Consider the following 17,328-nt stretch of genomic DNA (forward strand, 5'->3'; position numbering starts at 1 on the left):
AGGGAAAGCTGAAGCCGCCAGTGAAGCGCAGCATAGATGGGATGAGTGCACCAGACCCCCCGCCCGACCGTCGTGGGCGGGTGCTACTGTTTTCCGTCCGCCCCTCCCCCCCAAAAAAAATTACCACGGGCCCCCACTGCTCCCAGTATATGGTAGACCACATCAAAAATGGGAAGGCAGTTCACGAACATGTGTAGGAAACAAACAGTCACACGCCATCAGACTGTGGCTGCTTCCTTCACATATGTTCGTGTACTGCCTACCCATTTTGATGTGGTCTACCATATAATGGGAGCCTGGCTTTTGAAAGTGGATCCTTTCCATCCAGCCTTGGACGGAGTGATTCCCATACCATCTATCTGACAGTGTGGGATATTGTTGAGGTGATCCCTCATAACTGCATGATTGACTCAATACACACCAGTCCACCCCTTCTGTTAAAGCGGGGGTCCACCTATCTATCGTTTTTTTTTTTTGAGTTCATTCACAAACTTTTCTTCTCAGCATTACATACTCACATATTGTGTGTAATATGTCCGCCTGTGTCAGATTTTGTCGGAAAGAATAACTTATATTATTCACTGCAGGCGGTTTCCATCTTCATTGTGGGCATTTGAAGCCCACAAGCATTTATTTCCTGGATGTGGTGAATGCTGTGCTCCCAGCATTCACCGCTTGTTCCCGCACATGCTCAGTGGCATCCTGGGAAGCCTGAGACTAGCTCCCAGGAGTCTGGGAGAGGCTAGAAACATGCCTACTCCCACGGGAGGAGAACCAGGAAGTGCAAAGAAGAATAGAAAAATAAAAGGTAATTACGGCGATTTAAATTTTTTGAAACGGCATGTCAGCATCTAGGCAAGGAAGAAAATACATACAGATATTGTTCAAAATTTGGGTGGAACCCCGCTTTAAGTGTGCCAATCTTACTGTATGGTGGCGGACCACACTACGAGGGAAGACGTTTTTGTGTCCTTTTACAGGTGACGACCTCTCAACTCATGGGTCTCATTTCCTATAGTGGACTATTATACACTGAATGTTGATTCATTTATGAAGTTTGAGTGACAAAATTACATTTTTAGGCACAAATTTCTTTCACCTTATATATTATGTGTATTTATTTTTGTTTATGATACCATTTAATTGGTTCATACAATCAATATTTTGATCATCACACATTCCGTTGGACCTTTTGCCACTTCGGGTGGCCATTATATTTGTGGGACCGAGGTCCTTTTTTTTTTTGTTTATCTTTTCACATATATTTATTTGAGCGCTGCACTAATATTTGTATGTAAGATTTTTACATGTGAATCATGGCTCCCCGTGCCCCCTCCCCTCCCGGGAGAACAGAACAGCTCAGTGGGAGGGATCAACACTGACTGTGTTGATGGGGAAATCTAGCGATTTTCTGTGCTGGAAAGAAAATCGCATCATGTATGGCCTGCCCTATTTCTCAGCAGACTCAGTGGATTATCTTTATGCTGACCTTTGCCTCTTGTGCAGGGAGTTAGTCTTGTTTTGATTTTATGTCTCTGAATGCAGATAGGTGTATAAGTTGGTTAATGATTGTGATTGGATGAATTTACTGTGAAGTGGTCTTCTGTTTTCTGCCTCATTCACACTACAGAAAATAGCACAGAACTGATGAATTGGACTGACCAAGTTTTTCTCTGTTTTCAGGTCTGCGGAGGCCCTGCGGAGCTCTATAGAGAAGGCAGACACTACTGGAAACACATTGGGTATTGCACTGAGGGCTGCGGAAAACTGCAACACCGCGCCCATTAATGGTGAACATCTGGCCACCCCGCGGGGGAAGGATGAGGACAGTTCTAATTGCTAGTAAGGACAATAAACGTCGGAAATTCTGTCTACTTTCTCCTTGTCCACCTCAGGAAGGTGACATCACCCCCTTTCACCTGGTGCCTGAACCGTGCGACGCCTGGGGCCTGTCACCGCACACGCACAATGTACAGCACAACTACCTGCACTGCACCTTTGACACCCGGCACCAACCTTTCTCCGTCTGGTATCCGCTGCGTGTCTGGAAGCGCTGAGTGTGGTGATTTGATTTGTCATGACGCCTTGTTGCCATTACATTGGCCTCATCTCAGTTTCTGGGTCTGGGTTCATTATACCCACGGACAGATTCACAAATACTCTGCTAGATCTGATATTATATTAATGGAGGCTCATTAATGTATGGCTGAACAGGTTAGTCTAGTCTGCCACCAATCCTGAGTCATATGAGGGGATTTTTGATTGGGCCCCAGAGAAATGACTGCACATGGTGGGCAGATTGCCAGGTGGGGAGGAGTAAATGAATGGGATACAGAATTTCCCACAATGCAATGCACAATAGCCCTTCCATCACCTCGGCCGGGTCAGTCTTCTATATCTGGTTCGCTGATCGCCACCATTAGTATTTGTCTGATCTGACATGCTTTTTGTGAATTTGGCTTATCGCTCTCTTAATCTTTATTGATGAAAGGGCTGAAATGTCATTTCGTGTTTTATGGTGACAGCGTCTCTCATCATGTGACATGGGGTGGGGTATCAGTTACCCCCGATCACATCATGTCATTCTGCTGAGTGGCACCGGAGGGTTCCATAGATGGGACAGATATTCAGGATTTCGCTGTGTGTCATTTACTGCCATTCTCTACATGAAAATCTTAATATTCCTTTTTGTTTGTGTGATGAAATATGGAGACAGCCTGCAACACACTGCTGCGAGATCTGAAAAACTGGAAGATCCTCTGCAATGGCAGCCAAATGTGGCATTTACCCAGAAACCTCTTCTGCTCCCGGACATGGTTTCCTGCATACAAGATTATATATTTACTTTACGCTTTAAATTACGCTCATCATTCTGCTGTATACTGCACTGCATGGATCTCATATAATGTACACTACATGATGACACAGCAACAAACCTCTTACCCCCTGTGCTACGTAACTGCACTGCACATCAGTAATACCCCTCGCTAAATCTTCTCATATAGTTCTGGATTTAGTTGTATTGCATGGTTAGTATACATTGTGATAGGAAACAGAAGACACCGCAGAGCTGTCTGCCTCGGGAAATGCTGAAATCATCTTCGTCCTCCTCACTACAAATCCAACTTACCAGAAATCTTCAGCTTCATCCTTCACACTACAGGTGTCCATCATACAGGGTAACCCACATCCTCATCTCCACACTACACAAGTCCAACATACAGGTAACCCACATCCTCATCTCCACACTACACAAGTCCAACATACAGGTAACCCACATCCTCATCTCCACACTACAGGAGTCCAACATACAGGTAACCCACATCCTCATCTCCACACTACACAAGTCCATCATACAGGTAACCCACATCCTCATCTCCACACTACAGGAGTCCATCATACAGGTAACCCACATCCTCATCTCCACACTACACAAGTCCAACATACAGGTAACCCACATCCTCATCTCCACACTACAAGAATCCATCATACAGGTAACCCACATCCTCATCTCCACACTACACAAGTCCAACATACAGGTAACCCACATCCTCATCTCCACACTACACAAGTCCATCATACAGGTAACCCACATCCTCATCTCCACACTACACAAGTCCAACATACAGGTAACCTACATCCTCATCTCCACACTACACAAGTCCATCATACAGGTAACCCACATCCTCATCTCCACACTACAAGAATCCATCATACAGGTAACCCACATCCTCATCTCCACACTACACAAGTCCAACATACAGGTAACCCACATCCTCATCTCCACACTACAAGAATCCATCATACAGGTAACCCACATCCTCATCTCCACACTACACAAGTCCAACATACAGGTAACCCACATCCTCATCTCCACACTACACAAGTCCATCATACAGGTAACCCACATCCTCATCTCCACACTACACAAGTCCAACATACAGGTAACCCACATCCTCATCTCCACACTACACAAGTCCATCATACAGGTAACCCACATCCTCATCTCCACACTACACAAGTCCATCATACAGGTAACCTACATCCTCATCTCCACACTACACAAGTCCATCATACAGGTAACCCACATCCTCATCTCCACACTACACGAGTCCATCATACAGGTAACCCACATCCTCATCTCCACACTATAGGTGTCCAACATTCAGGTAACCCACATCCTCATCTCCACACTACAGGAGTCCATCATACAGGTAACCCACATCCTCATCTCCACACTATAGGTGTCCAACATTCAGGTAACCCACATCCTCATCTCCACACTACAGGAGTCCATCATACAGGTAACCCACATCCTCATCTCCACACTACATAGAGGGAATCCTTATCTTCATCTTCCACACCACTTGAGTCTGACATACAGGGAATCCGATGTGTTAGCAGTTTCAGATAGTTTCTCCATCATCCATTGAGGGACACAGAAGTTTTGAAATAGTTGGGTTATACTGGTGACTACAGGAGGTTGAGACACTGGCAAACAGAAACGTTGTAAACCAGTCCCTATATAACTTGTCCACTACTCAGCATGGCTCAGTTTTCTTTTTCTGCTAGTGTCCTAGGACATTAGACATCTATTCTCCAGCTCTGCTGAAACAAGTCTAAGGCCCCTTTCACACGAGGCTGTTCATTTCGACAGACTCCGCTTGCTCAGCAGGGATCGATCTTTTGATCCCCGCTAAGCCAGCGAATGACAGGTCTGTCTCTGCTCACTGTGCAGGGATGGACCTGTCAGAGCTCTGCTCTCCTCTATGGGGGATCGGATGAAAACGGATCCACCTGTCCATTTTCATCCGATCCAATAGACAGATGGAAAAAAGGGTTTCCATCCGTCTGGATTTAGCGGATCGCATGTCAGCGGACATGTCACTGCTGACATCTGTTGCTCCATAGAGGTGAATGGAACGTCCGTTCAGATCTGCCTGAAAAACTGACAGGCGGACCGGAACGGTCTAACTCAATTTTTGCTAGCCTTTACCAGAATATTTTTCTTCTGTGACCTCAATTAAGATCCCTACACTGCTGCTTGAGCTGGTCTTCTTTGTAGCTTTGGAGGCTGTACTAGGACCCTGCTGTACTGGACATGTGGAACTAGCCTGGAATGTGAACTTCAGGCACTGAACTCTGCATTAAGCTAAAGGATAAGTTCACCTTTTTACAAAAAATAATGAATGCACATTTAATTTCCAAGTAAAAAAAGTGCATGTATTATTTTTTGTTGCAGGAGCCTGTAAAGCATTGCACCAGCGATCAGCAGATCACTGAAGCCATGCAGGACTCCTGCAGACTGTCGGTGTGTCTGCTTGCTCGTACCTCATACACACTGACAGGAAAAATCACTGAACTACCACAGCGCTCACAGAACCGTGGTAGTTAATAAAGAAATACACGCCGACAGCTGCCAAGGCTGTTGGGACTTGTAGTTTTCCATTCACAAATCACTGTGAATGAGTGACGTGGCTGGAGCCCCGCACAGCACACAGAGTTTTTTGGGGTTTTTTTACAGCAAGGGGAGAAGATCCCTGCTGACTGTCAGAGCAAGGGGTCGGGGGACCCTGAATATGGATGTAATGTTATGAAAGGTGAACTTAACCTTTAAGAAACCACAGAGTGCTTTCTGAGCCCAGAGCTGACCCTGTCTCTGAAAACTCACTTAGGTCTTGTTCAGATGTGCGGTAAAAAGAGTTGGTTGAGCCGCAATCTTGTTGCTCCCTGACCACCTACCTGAACAAGAACATACAGCCTCCTGTTGTATTCAGCTACTGAATCCAACTCGTTCAGTTGAATGGGGTTGCACTGCAAATGAGTGCAATACATTCTAAGGGTTAAAACAGGCAGTGAGGAGGCAACATGAAAAGCAATCAGCCACAGAGCCCTAAGTAAGGCCAATTCGGCTGAAGCATCAGGACCTACTTTACCATTTGCATCACTGGGCAACTTTTATAATTATACCCCTTTGCCATTTTGCATATCCTAGTATCTTCCCTCCCAGTTTCCTAGGTTTGGGAGTGTAAGGCTTTGGCCTTTTGTTGGTAATCGGCTGGTCTCCCTATGAGGACATGTTTTGTCTATGGCTCCCTCTGGGGGACCTGTTCTCCAGGGGTTGACCCAATGTTCTTTTGCTTGACCTTATTACGTCATTGGTCTGTTCTTCCTTGTGAGGGAGTTGCCTTGTTCCACCTGTTTTTGTTACATCATCTGGTTATTTGGGCTCAATGTCCCATCAAGTGGAGCTTTTCTGATGGTTGGGGATATCTTCTGGCCTGGTTTGAGCTCCATGTAGATTCCCTGTAGCCTTCTGCAGTCATTGGCAGACACTGTTGCTTGGCAGGGGACTTCATCTTCACCTGTGTCCCTCAATGGATGATGCAAAAGATTTTCTCTTAAGGGACACAGGGCTCCGCCCTCTGTGGTTTCTATTGGTGTACTGCTTTCTCAGAAAAGTGAATCATGCTGCGTGTAGGTGTTATATGGAGGCTGGCTTGTGCTTTTCTTGCCAGTGCCCCAAATTACTGTAGGCAGCAGTAAACCCTGATTGTTTCTGATTTCCTATGTCACTCAGTGGACCCGACAAAATAGATTTTACTTTAAATACAAAACTATTATTTATTATCATCGTGACCAGCTTAAAGTAATCTTTTTTTTTTTTTGTAAAAAAAAAAAAACTGCTTTGGTTTATAGGTTGTAATGATATATGTACACAGAGCATAAACGTGTGAAATGGAAAACAAGGGAAGATGTTGCATTAAAAATGTCCTTTAAATAATTTCTCATAATTATTAAAGGGGTTGTAAAGGCTCATGTTTTTTCACCTTAATGCATTAAGGTGAAAATACACCTTGTAGTCACCGGCCCCCTAGCCCCCCCGTTTTACTTACCTGAGCCCCTAATTTCCGTCAGCACGTCCCCGCCACCCCTCTCTCCACGGGTCCCCGACTCTTGATTGGATAGATGGATAGCAGAGCAGCCATTGCTGTCAATCAAATCCAATGACATGGGCGCTGAGGCCGAGTCCTGCAATCGGCCCCTATGCACGCCGAATGCTGGACTCGGGAGCGCGCCCGCAAGGTAACCCCCTTGGGAGATAGCTACTTAAAGGGGGTTAGCTGATGCGGGGAAGAGCCGCCGAGGGACCCCAGAAGTGGATGTTCGGGGCCACTGTGCAAAACGAGCTGCACAGTGGAGGTAAGTATGACATGTTTGTTATTTTTAAAAAATAAAAAATGATCCTTTAGTATCACTTTAAGTGTGACAATCCCCTGCACGGCCAGAAGCTTTGATGTGACGCAGGCGTTGGCTGGTTGTACAGTGTGTGGTTGGGGGATGGCTCTTCAGTGTACAAGGATCGGATTATAAAGGTTGGGAAACCATTCTTACCCTTTACTGATCTTCACCAATCTACAAAAGTCAAAATACAAACCTCTCAGTAGCTCTGTTGTACTCAGTACTGGATCTGGCCAGGCTGAGTGACACAGACTGGCGATTCTTCATAGAATTGTGGAATTTGTGCAATTTTCAGAACTTCGTTATAAATAGGGAACCTGCTGGATTCAATGTATTCCAGTCACAAAGTAATAGCAGTACTGGTCTTTATAAACAGGGGGGCTCAGTCTGATTTATAGTCATTTCCCGCAGGGAGCTCAGCCTGTCCCACATCCCTGTATACACCGGATACGATGTGACTTTGCTGGTCTGATGCACAATGCTGCATCCTGCGCTGCGTGCCTCATCCCAGCAGGATGATTGCAGGCCACATGTTTTACTCTATACACTGGATTATTGTATGTTTGTATCATTAGTGATGTGTGACCGTAAACTGCACTGTCCCATATGACAAGTGCGCTCCAAGCATTCCTCTTTCCACAGCGTTCAGTGGGTGTGAATATTGTTGATTGTTTAGCGATGATGATTTTGTGGATGATACTACATCTGTTCCATTCACATGGATTTGGTGCTTGTGATTTGACGATTAAAGTCAGAATTACCAATCTGCTTCGGCTCTCATTCTATGCAGTCTGAGTTGTATGTATCGGTAGAGAGCTGTGCAAAGTCCAGTCTACGGGCTTGAAAGGCTGATTCCAAGAAGGCGGCCCGCTCTTCCTGTACACAGTGCTGTAACCCAGAATTGTCTGTACTCAGCTAAGATCTGACTGGTTGCAGTGAACCTGTGTCTTATTGGGTGGGAAGTCAGACGCTGCCAATGACATCACTTCCTTTGTGTGGAAGTTTGATATGTCTGGTGTCAAATGATCCCACGCTGTTCTACCAGCAGTGGTGCTGTCAGTGCCTTGTCTGCGTGCCGGTGTGTTGTAAAATGGGTATCGACGTGTCTGCGTGTTGTGTCATGTGTCTGCGTGCTGGCGTGTTGTGACATGGGTATCGGCGTGTTGTGTCATGTGTATGCGTGCTGTGTCATGTGTCTGTGTGCCGGTGTGTTGTGACATGGTTATCGGCGTATCTGCGTGTTGTGTCATGTGTCTGCGTGCTGGTGTGTTGTCATGTGCAACATTCCGATGTGTTGCGTATTGTGTGTGTCGGTGTGCTGTGTCACATCAGTGTCTGACCTCACAAATGCGCTTCTGTAAGATTGGTCAAACATTCCCATAGACACACTCCTAAACCTTGTGGACAGCCTTCCCAAAAGAGTTGAAGGTGCTTTAGCAGCAAAGGGTGGGCTAACTGGGTGGCGTGGCTCTCGTTCTGGGTGGATGTCATATGATGGCCTCCCAGAACGACCGCTCTCCCGCGCCTGTGGTGATCGGTGATGCGGTGTGTCAGTCTGGCACACCGTTCTCAGTAAAGAGCCTATGACGGAGGCTCTTTACCACGTGATCAGCCGTGTCCAATCATGGCTGATCACGATGTAAACAGGAAGAGCCGTTGATCGGCTTTTCCTCACTCGCGTCTGACTGACACAAGTAAAGGAGAGCTGATCGGCTGCTCTCCTGACGGGGGGGGTCTGTGCTGATTGTTTATCAGCGCAGCCCACCCAGGAATGCCACCCTAGACCACCAGGGAAATGCCAATGCCTGCCAGTGCCATCAGTGATGCCTAACAATGCTATCTATCATTGCCACCCATAAGTACCCATCTGTGTCGCCTATCAATGCTCGTCCGTAAAGGAGAAAACTTACTTATTTACAAAATTTTATAACAGAAACAAATGAAAAACTTTTTTTTCCAACATTTTAGGTCTTTTTTTGTTTAGCAAAAAAATAAAAACGCAGATCAAATACCACCAAAAGAAAGCTCTATTTGTGGGAACAAAATGATAAAAATTCTGTTTGGGTACAGCGTAGCATGACTGCGCAATTGTCATTTAAACAGTGACAGCGCTGAAAATTGGCTTGGGCAGGAAGGGGGTGTAAGTGCCCCGTATTGAGGTGGTTAAAGTTCATCAGTGTGTAAAGTCAGGCATCCCAATACTTTTGACAATATAGCGTATTATCACTGCCCTGGAGGCCTGCCATCCAATCATATTGTTTTCTTTCACTTTTCAGTAGCTTTTATTGGTGCAGTGAGAGGCAGGAAGGTTTAGTGCTGCATCTTTCTGTGTGGTTGGCATTGAGAGAGAATTCATTATTCTATTTTCATTGTTTGTACAGTGTGATCCTGACATGCTTCATGGTGCTGTACAGCACAGACTGTGATACCCTGGGGGGTGTCATGTTGATGGCCTATTTTCCTCTGAATTCTGAGATTCACTCCAGATCACAGGGAAGTCGAATGCGGAGTACGAGTCTGAAAAAAGAGAAAAATACAGACAATATATAACCAGCAAATATATAACCTGCAAATAAATTCCTTTTCAATTATAAAATAAGAAAAAAAATTTGCATCCGCCTCCAGATTCTCTCAGCTGGAAATGGTGGATTGTTCCAAATTTTGGGGTGGAGAAAACTTCTAGTAGAATTTTTTGCTGAAACAAAAAAAAAAAGCTGCGCACAGGATGTAAACAAACATGGGGTGGAAATATGTGGTCTCATGCATGCATAAAATATATGAGAAATGAAGCAGAGGAGGGGAACCATGGGCCTCCCTCTGACTGTCCTGTGTGCAAAGGGCACGGAGAAAGGGACTTTTTTTTATTACCCAGCATCCCACTCTGCACCAGCTCCTCCTCTATGGCCAGTAGACGGTTATACTTGGCTGTCCTCTCTCCTCGGAGCAGACCTCCCAACTTGATGAACTGTGCACCGATCGCCACGGTCTGCAGAGATAAGAGAATGACACTTGAAGGGACCATGTACACTTCTATACACCTCTACAGCCTATGTCTACCACACAGCTAGAACAGAGAACTGTGTCCACCTCTGTACATTTCTACAGCCTTTGTCTACCAGACAGCCAGATGGGAGAGAGCCGCGTACCACATACAGCCCATGTATAACACGCAGACACAAGAGAGCTGCAAACACCTCTGCATTGGATACAGCCTATGTATAACAGACACAAGAGAGTTGGTGTACACCTGAGTACTGTCTCCAGGGAAAAACCCAGTAGAGCTGGGATGACACAGACAGATGGGACTCATGCCATGGCAGTCAACTTGTCTTGCCAGAAATGATCTGAGTGTTGAGGAAAATGACCAGTTTAAGAAATGACCTGCTTGTCTGCCTGGAGAGCAGAACATTTGTAGAGATCAGGACCAGCCACATTCCAGAACATTCTAGGGCACTTTAGATGCGGGATGATTTTTTCTCTACTCAGACATCCCTGTAAATAGTGAGTGCCCCCTATAGATACTCTGTATAGAACCATACCAGATCTGCCACGCTGCTCCCCGAACACTCTTCATGGGGACACCCTAGAACAATCACCCGTTTCTCTTCTGTAAAAACAAAAAAGGAGTCATTAAAAATTGTACAGTTTATACTCGGGTGCAAAAAAAGTGGGGTGCTTTAGTAAGCAGTAAGAGATGAGGGGAGCTACATTGACATTGGGAGCTACATGTAATAGATGGAGACATAGGGGGGACTTGAGTATGAGATGGAGACATGGGGGGGGGGTTTGAGTATGAGATGAAGACATGGGCGGGACTCGAGGACGAGATGGAGACATATGTGGGGGGGGGGGGGAGTTGAGTATGAGATGGGGACACCAGAGGCCTTGTATAGTAGATAGAGACACCAAGGGCCTTGTGTATGAGATGCAGAACTTCACATGTATGTCATTTATTACTCTTATATAAATATAAAGCTATGACATGTGTAAAGCAGAACTCCAGGCAAATAGAAATTTCCACTCTCTACCCCAAATTTGACTTAAAACTTTATTTTACGAACTGTCAGCATGACTGTGTGGTGTGTCTATTTGTAAAAAGGTGCAAGGCATCCACACACAGATTAGGCGTACCCCAGATAACCATCCTAATGACCATGGTTCTGGTGTCTGGACTGTACATTGATTGCATGGACCATATCTGTGAGTGCCTCACTGACACTAGCCTGTGCCTCCTGCTGTGGGTGAAGTATTTTCCCATTCAGAGAAGAAATATAGAAAATACTCTGGTTTGAGAAAGAAGAGTTTATACAGCACACATGGCTATCAGTGTGGCAATGATCATTATTAGTCTACAGAGCAAAAGGACACAGGTGCCGCAAAAACTGCAGACCGTGTACAGTGTGCCCTCCATCCCCACTTGGGTGTATAGTATGGCTGAACAGAAATATAGAATTATACATGGATTACAAAATGATTGGAGCAAAAGAGCAGCTGCAGACTGACAACTGTCTGTGCACTATCATTCACCACTGAATGCCTTGCACTGTCTGAAGGATAGAGTTAAGAAAAGAAATAAAGTTCTGTGCTATGGACTAGATTACCAGCTGCTGCCTCCACACTAAAGCCAGCCACCAGCAGGGAGATGGCACTGCATAAAATAAAATATTGGGGGTGGGTGGAACTGGCGCTGCTAGTGTATGGTATAATCTGGTGTATATACCAAAAAACTTGAAAATCAGCAACAAGAAATCAGTAAAATGCTATGTGCACATACATAAATCCATAATAAAGTGCATAAAATCAATCAAAGTGCTATATTTTAACAATCATGCATTAATTCATATATCATATGCATACTATAAAGTTAAATGACATTTTAAAAAAATCCAGAATTCATATTCAAATGAATGCCAAAGTGCATAAAATCAATGAAAATGTTGTAATGCATAAATTCAATAAAAAAAATCCATCAGTTTATATCAAACATTTAGAAATCATATCCGCCAAGTGAAATAATTGCTGATAAAAACGTACTTGCATTCGGGCAGTGGCTTTGTGTCACACTCGTGCCCCCCCTCTTATGCTGCACTTGCCAGATAGCAATCCCCTTCACGGGGTAACAAACCTCCACAGTACTAATGACTAATGGAAATCCCCTCAATTGCCTCCTTTGCTCTCCTCTGTCTCTGAAGCATCATGGAAAGATAATAATTGGACCCATAGCGTGACTCTGTATTAATATATTTATTTGCGTAATAAGTAAAACACTTACGAGAATCCAGCAGGTTACAAGCATTTAAATCTAATCAGAAACAGGACGTCCAGGTCACGATGCGTTCCACAGACCAAACCAGAAGTGACGCAATAGCTCTGGCTTACGCGTTTCGTCACAAAGATGGCAATGCTTCAGATGACTTTTTGTGACGAAATGCGTAAGCTGGAGTTATTGCGTCATTACTGGTTTGGTCCGTGGAACGCATCGCAACCTGGTCATCCTTTTTCTAATTAGATTTAAACGCTTGTAATCTGCTGGATTCTCGTAAGTGTTTTACTTATTACGCAAATAAATATATTAATACAGAGTCACGCTATGGGTCCAATTATTATCTTTCCATGACACTATGGTGACAGAGGAGAGCAAAGGAGGCAATCGAGGGGATTTCCATTACAGTCATTGGTACTGTGGAGGCTTGTGACCCCGTGAAGGGGATTGCTATCTGGTGAGTGCAGCATAAGAGTGGGGGGCACGAGTGTGACACAAAGCCACTGCCTGAATGCGAGCACGTTTTTGGCAGCACTTATTTTACTCAGGGGAAAGGTTTTCTAAATGTTTGATATGAACTGAAGGATTTTTTTTTTATTGACTTTATGGACATGAAGCATCACTAATGCAGATTTGTTGTGCATTACAACATTTTGATTGATTTTATGCACTTATGCACTTTAGCACTTATTCGCATATGAATTTTGTTTTTGTTTTTTATTTAATTTAAGTTTATAGTATGCATATGATATATTAATTTATGCATGATTGTTACAATATAGCAATTTGATTTTAAGCACTTTGTTATTATGGATTTTTGTATGTGCACATAGCATTTTAATGATTTTTTGCTTATTGTTTTTTGGTATATACACCAGATTATAACTTACACTAGCAGTGCCAATTCCACTTACCCCCAATATTTTATTTTATGAAGGATAAAGTTGTCTCAATCAGAGTCCATTTAATTTATTCCAGGGAAAAAGCTCCATTTAATAAGCCATAACAATAATTTTATTTCTTGTCTTTCAAGGAACATGGGAAGTTTTTTTTAACGTTCAGGTTATACTGCCACCTACAGGAGGATTGAACAATTGCTAAAAAAAAAAAAAAAAAAAAGTCCTGCTGTACCGGATCCTCCCAGCTTACCCTCCACTGGATGTTAGCGCCTGTTCACGGTGCCAACATCTGCATCCTGTTGTCCTCTGCTCATGGGGTCTATCCCATCCTTGGAGTCATCTTTAGCTCTGTCAGGGGGTGTGGCTTAATTCTCTACCCTTTTGGCTAAGGTTTTTTACAGTCATGCAAGACTATGACCCCTGTCACCCAGTTATTGGCTGACTGATCGCAGAGGCAACAAACATACTCCTGCACCCTCTCCAGTAGATTCTGTATCTGATTTTCCCAGAGCCTTAGCAGCTTCCAAGCCATTGTCTGATTCCTATTTAGCTCTGATTGATGTGGTACTCACCATGCTGAAACTAGAGGATAAGCCTGTTGCTTCTACCAGTGTCCAGGCTTGAGTCATTTTAAACGCCTATGCCCACAAAGAATTTCCTTTTGCTGCATTTGCTTTCCAACTATTTCTCTAAGAAGATTATAAGTAACCTGATAAGTTGCTTGCTTCCCCCGAAGTGCTTATTTGCCTTGTATCTCTTTGGTGAGGATTTTGTACAGAAGTGGTCTCCCACTGTGGGTCTGGCTGTGTCCCTCCTTAACAATGTGCTTACTATTCCGGTAAAGCCCCGTGCACACGGGCTGATTGTCAGGAGACACCGGCCGGTTAAAAAGAAAAAACGGACAACATTTATGCCGTGTGTAATGCCACCCTGTCCGACAGAAGTCAGTCCGCTGGAAAACCAGCAGCCGGCCGACTCCCAATCAGCTCTCTCAGCCAATGGCGGAAAGCACTGATCAGAGGGTTCTGGCGGGGGGACCCCCTGTCTGAACACAACAGCTCAGTAGGGGAGATCAGTTAGTACAGCAGCTCCGACCGAAGCTGACAGTTTTTTTTTTTCGTTCAACCTACTGGGTTAAACAAAAAAAAAGAAAAAACACAGTGTGTACCAGGCTTTAAAGGACACACCTCTGACTGGTGGAAATCCCTGAAAAGAGATCTAACCATTGCTGCAATAGGTCTCCATTCATGGAGCAGATGGCTGTAGCATTGAATTTTAACTGTAAAAGTTTGCTGAAAGCCTCCTCTCTCATATGTGTCTAATATCAGCACATAAGTGTAGGGCACTTTGGGTAAACTTCTGTACCGTGGAACCCTTGTGTAAAAAGTGTTGATCTGCATGGCCTTCGAAGGACAGCATCTCTTTGGACAGGCTCTTGACAACATCAACAAGAATTCTACTGGTGGCAAGAGCACCTATCTTCCTATGTGGAAGAAGCTTAAAGAACAGCCTGTAACGTTTTTTTCGTTGAGACCCTCCAAGCTTGACTCCTTGTCCACCTGCCACGTGTGGCACTAACAGTCTGCCAATCCTCCGACAAACCACTTTGTGTCTGAAGGTGCACCCCCACTTTCCAGGGCAGGGATTGTTTTTTAGCCTCATGCATACATAGACAGCTAACATCTGTTGTGTATGGTTACAGGAGGTGGTATCCAAACTTTTATCATTGCACAGATTATCAGATCTTTGTCTCTCACAATCATGGTGTCATTTTCCCAGTTTCTGTGGCAGAACAGTTCCAGGGGTTTTACTCCAATCTGTTTCAAAGGAGCAAGCACCCCGTCTCGATCTCAGAGTTCTGAGAGTCTTCATTCGGGTCCAGAAAATCCAAATGGAAACTGCCAAATCTGTCATCTTCACCATTCATCAGAGAGTCTTTCCGGCTTCTGTGAACATCAACACATCCTCATCTTTTCAGAGCATCAGTGATTCCTGCACCTAATGTTGCCTCATTATTACCAGTTTGTAGCACTGCACCTTGGGTATTCACCAAGGTGCTGACCCCAGGACTAGCCTTGTTGCACTCTCATGGCATCTCCATTGTGGGATATTCAGATGACCTCCAGTTGGAACAGTCGGCGTGGTGTCTGTCAAAAAACATAGATTTGACTGTCCAGACATTATAGCTATTCAGGTGGATCTGAAATCACCACTGAAACTAACTCATCCCATCCCTGAGTCTATGTCTAGTTCTGGACTCCGCCAAACTGCTCATCCCACAGGAGAAACTTCAGACACTCCCGTCTCAGATCAGAACACTCCAGTTCAGAAGCCATCCTGCTTTTGTCACGCCTTTGTCAGCCATGTACGTTCCAGGCAGCTATCGACAATTGGCAGGTCGATTTGCTAAGCTGGCAGTGCTAAGTCCCAAGCTAGTGGGCCCTTCAGCCAGAGGTGTTCCAGAACCTGTGCTGCAGGTAGGGGTCATAGGTGTGGTTTGTCTTCAGGTATAGGGTTTCCCAAGTAAAAGCAGCAGATGCCCTTGAGGCTCTCTGGGATCAGTACACACAGATCTATGCAATTTCTCCCTTAACATTACTTCCTCCTCATTTTTACATGACCAAGTTAAAGGGTATTCCGGTGATTCGTACTGCTCCACACTAGCCCAGGTCAGTGTTATTCTGACCTACTAAGATGCTCCGTGGGCACTGCCAGATGTATGGATATTCTATTCTAAGGACTGATTTGCCATCCTGCTTCAGTCTGATTCCTACAATGCTAAAAGCTAGGAAGTCTACTTTCTGAGTCTTGGGGCTGCCACCCTAGGAGATTTTCAGTGGCACAAATGGTCTCTTTCTAACAGCAGAGACTGATTTGAAACTATTAGAACATTTCTCTTTTTACTCTCACCCGGGAAACTGTTAGGACATTCCTTTTCTTACTCTCACTCACAAGATGATGTTTCTTGTAGCCATTACCTCTGTGAGGTAAGTGTTTGAGTTGGCATTCCTATGCTGCAAAAAATACTTTAACGTTGTTCATAGGAATCGTATGATATGGTATGGTGCTGAGGCCCAGGACTTCCTTCTTGACTGAGGTTGATTCTGCCTTTCACCTCAACCAGGACATTGTTCTTCCATCCCTTTGTCTAGCTTCAGTTCCCTGAAGGAAATTTCTCTCCATTGTCTGTAAGTTCTCAAGTTGTGAAAGTTTCTCTCTCAGCCACTGCTTCCTTCAGAAAGATTGGTTCACTTGTTCTGTCATCCTGGATAAACCCTGAAAGAGTTCATGGACTTCTCATTCCACCATCTCTACATGCCACAGACCGACCATTATCCAAGCTTATGGTCCCTAGCATCTGGTCAAGGTGTAGTTTACTAGATTTGTGGATGCTCCTTAGGCTTTTCAGTGTAACTGTTTCCCTGACTGTAAGGCTTCCATCTGGTCTTCTGTTCACATGTTATCAAAGTGCTAACAGTTGGACGTGTCGGCCTCATATGATGCCGGCTTTGGGCGTAAACTCCTTCTGACAGCTCTTGGGCTGCAGGCAGTCTAGTTTTCATGGACCTTTTGCTGTGTTGCACACGCCTCAGCTGGACTGCTTTTGGATGTCCCCAAGGGGTAAAGAAAACAGGACTTTTGTACTGATCATAAAAAAATGTTCTTGTATTCCATTGAGGTTCTTCTCCTCTGTGCTTATGATCATGTTCTCAGTACAGCTTTGCTACAAACCTGAGGCATACTGGTAGTGGGAGGGATTATCCTAGACTGGCCTATATCTGTTTGTTTTTTTGCCAGTGTCCAGTCTTCCTGCCAGTGGCTGTATAAACTGCAAGTTAAAGACTCTGTGTGTTCCTTAATGGACTACAAAAATCCTATTTCAGGACTGAATGCCAATGGAAGATGGGAATAACTCCAATGACT

At 44.6% G+C, this 17,328-nt stretch overlaps 2 protein-coding genes across 15 annotated transcripts in view; one reads left to right on the top strand and one right to left on the bottom strand.

Moving 5' to 3' along the window:
• The window catches only part of SHTN1 (shootin 1), a 185,359-nt gene extending 177,351 nt beyond the window's left edge, over positions 1 to 8,008 (top strand). For 4 of the 13 annotated variants that reach the window (XM_073595793.1, XM_073595796.1, XM_073595794.1 and 1 more), the window contains one exon: positions 1,684 to 8,008. In XM_073595793.1, the coding sequence (XP_073451894.1) occupies positions 1,684 to 1,843 (160 nt within the window). In that variant the 3' untranslated portion in view covers positions 1,844 to 8,008. The remainder of the gene's footprint in view (positions 1 to 1,683) is intronic. The other 9 variants (XR_012235640.1, XR_012235636.1, XR_012235639.1 and 6 more) reach the window with 9 other exon arrangements.
• Positions 8,009 to 9,251: 1,243 nt separating this feature from the next.
• The window catches only part of ENO4 (enolase 4), a 49,831-nt gene continuing 41,754 nt past the window's right edge, over positions 9,252 to 17,328 (bottom strand). For both annotated transcript variants that reach the window (XM_073595799.1, XM_073595798.1), the window contains exons 11-13: positions 10,782 to 10,849; positions 10,111 to 10,228; positions 9,252 to 9,759 (exon numbers count right to left, since the gene is read on the bottom strand). In XM_073595799.1, the coding sequence (XP_073451900.1) occupies positions 9,683 to 9,759; positions 10,111 to 10,228; positions 10,782 to 10,849 (263 nt within the window). In that variant the 3' untranslated portion in view covers positions 9,252 to 9,682. The remainder of the gene's footprint in view (positions 9,760 to 10,110; positions 10,229 to 10,781; positions 10,850 to 17,328) is intronic.

This window comes from Aquarana catesbeiana, linkage group LG08 (genome assembly GCF_042186555.1).
Source record: "Aquarana catesbeiana isolate 2022-GZ linkage group LG08, ASM4218655v1, whole genome shotgun sequence".
Classification (NCBI taxonomy): domain Eukaryota; kingdom Metazoa; phylum Chordata; class Amphibia; order Anura; family Ranidae; genus Aquarana; species Aquarana catesbeiana.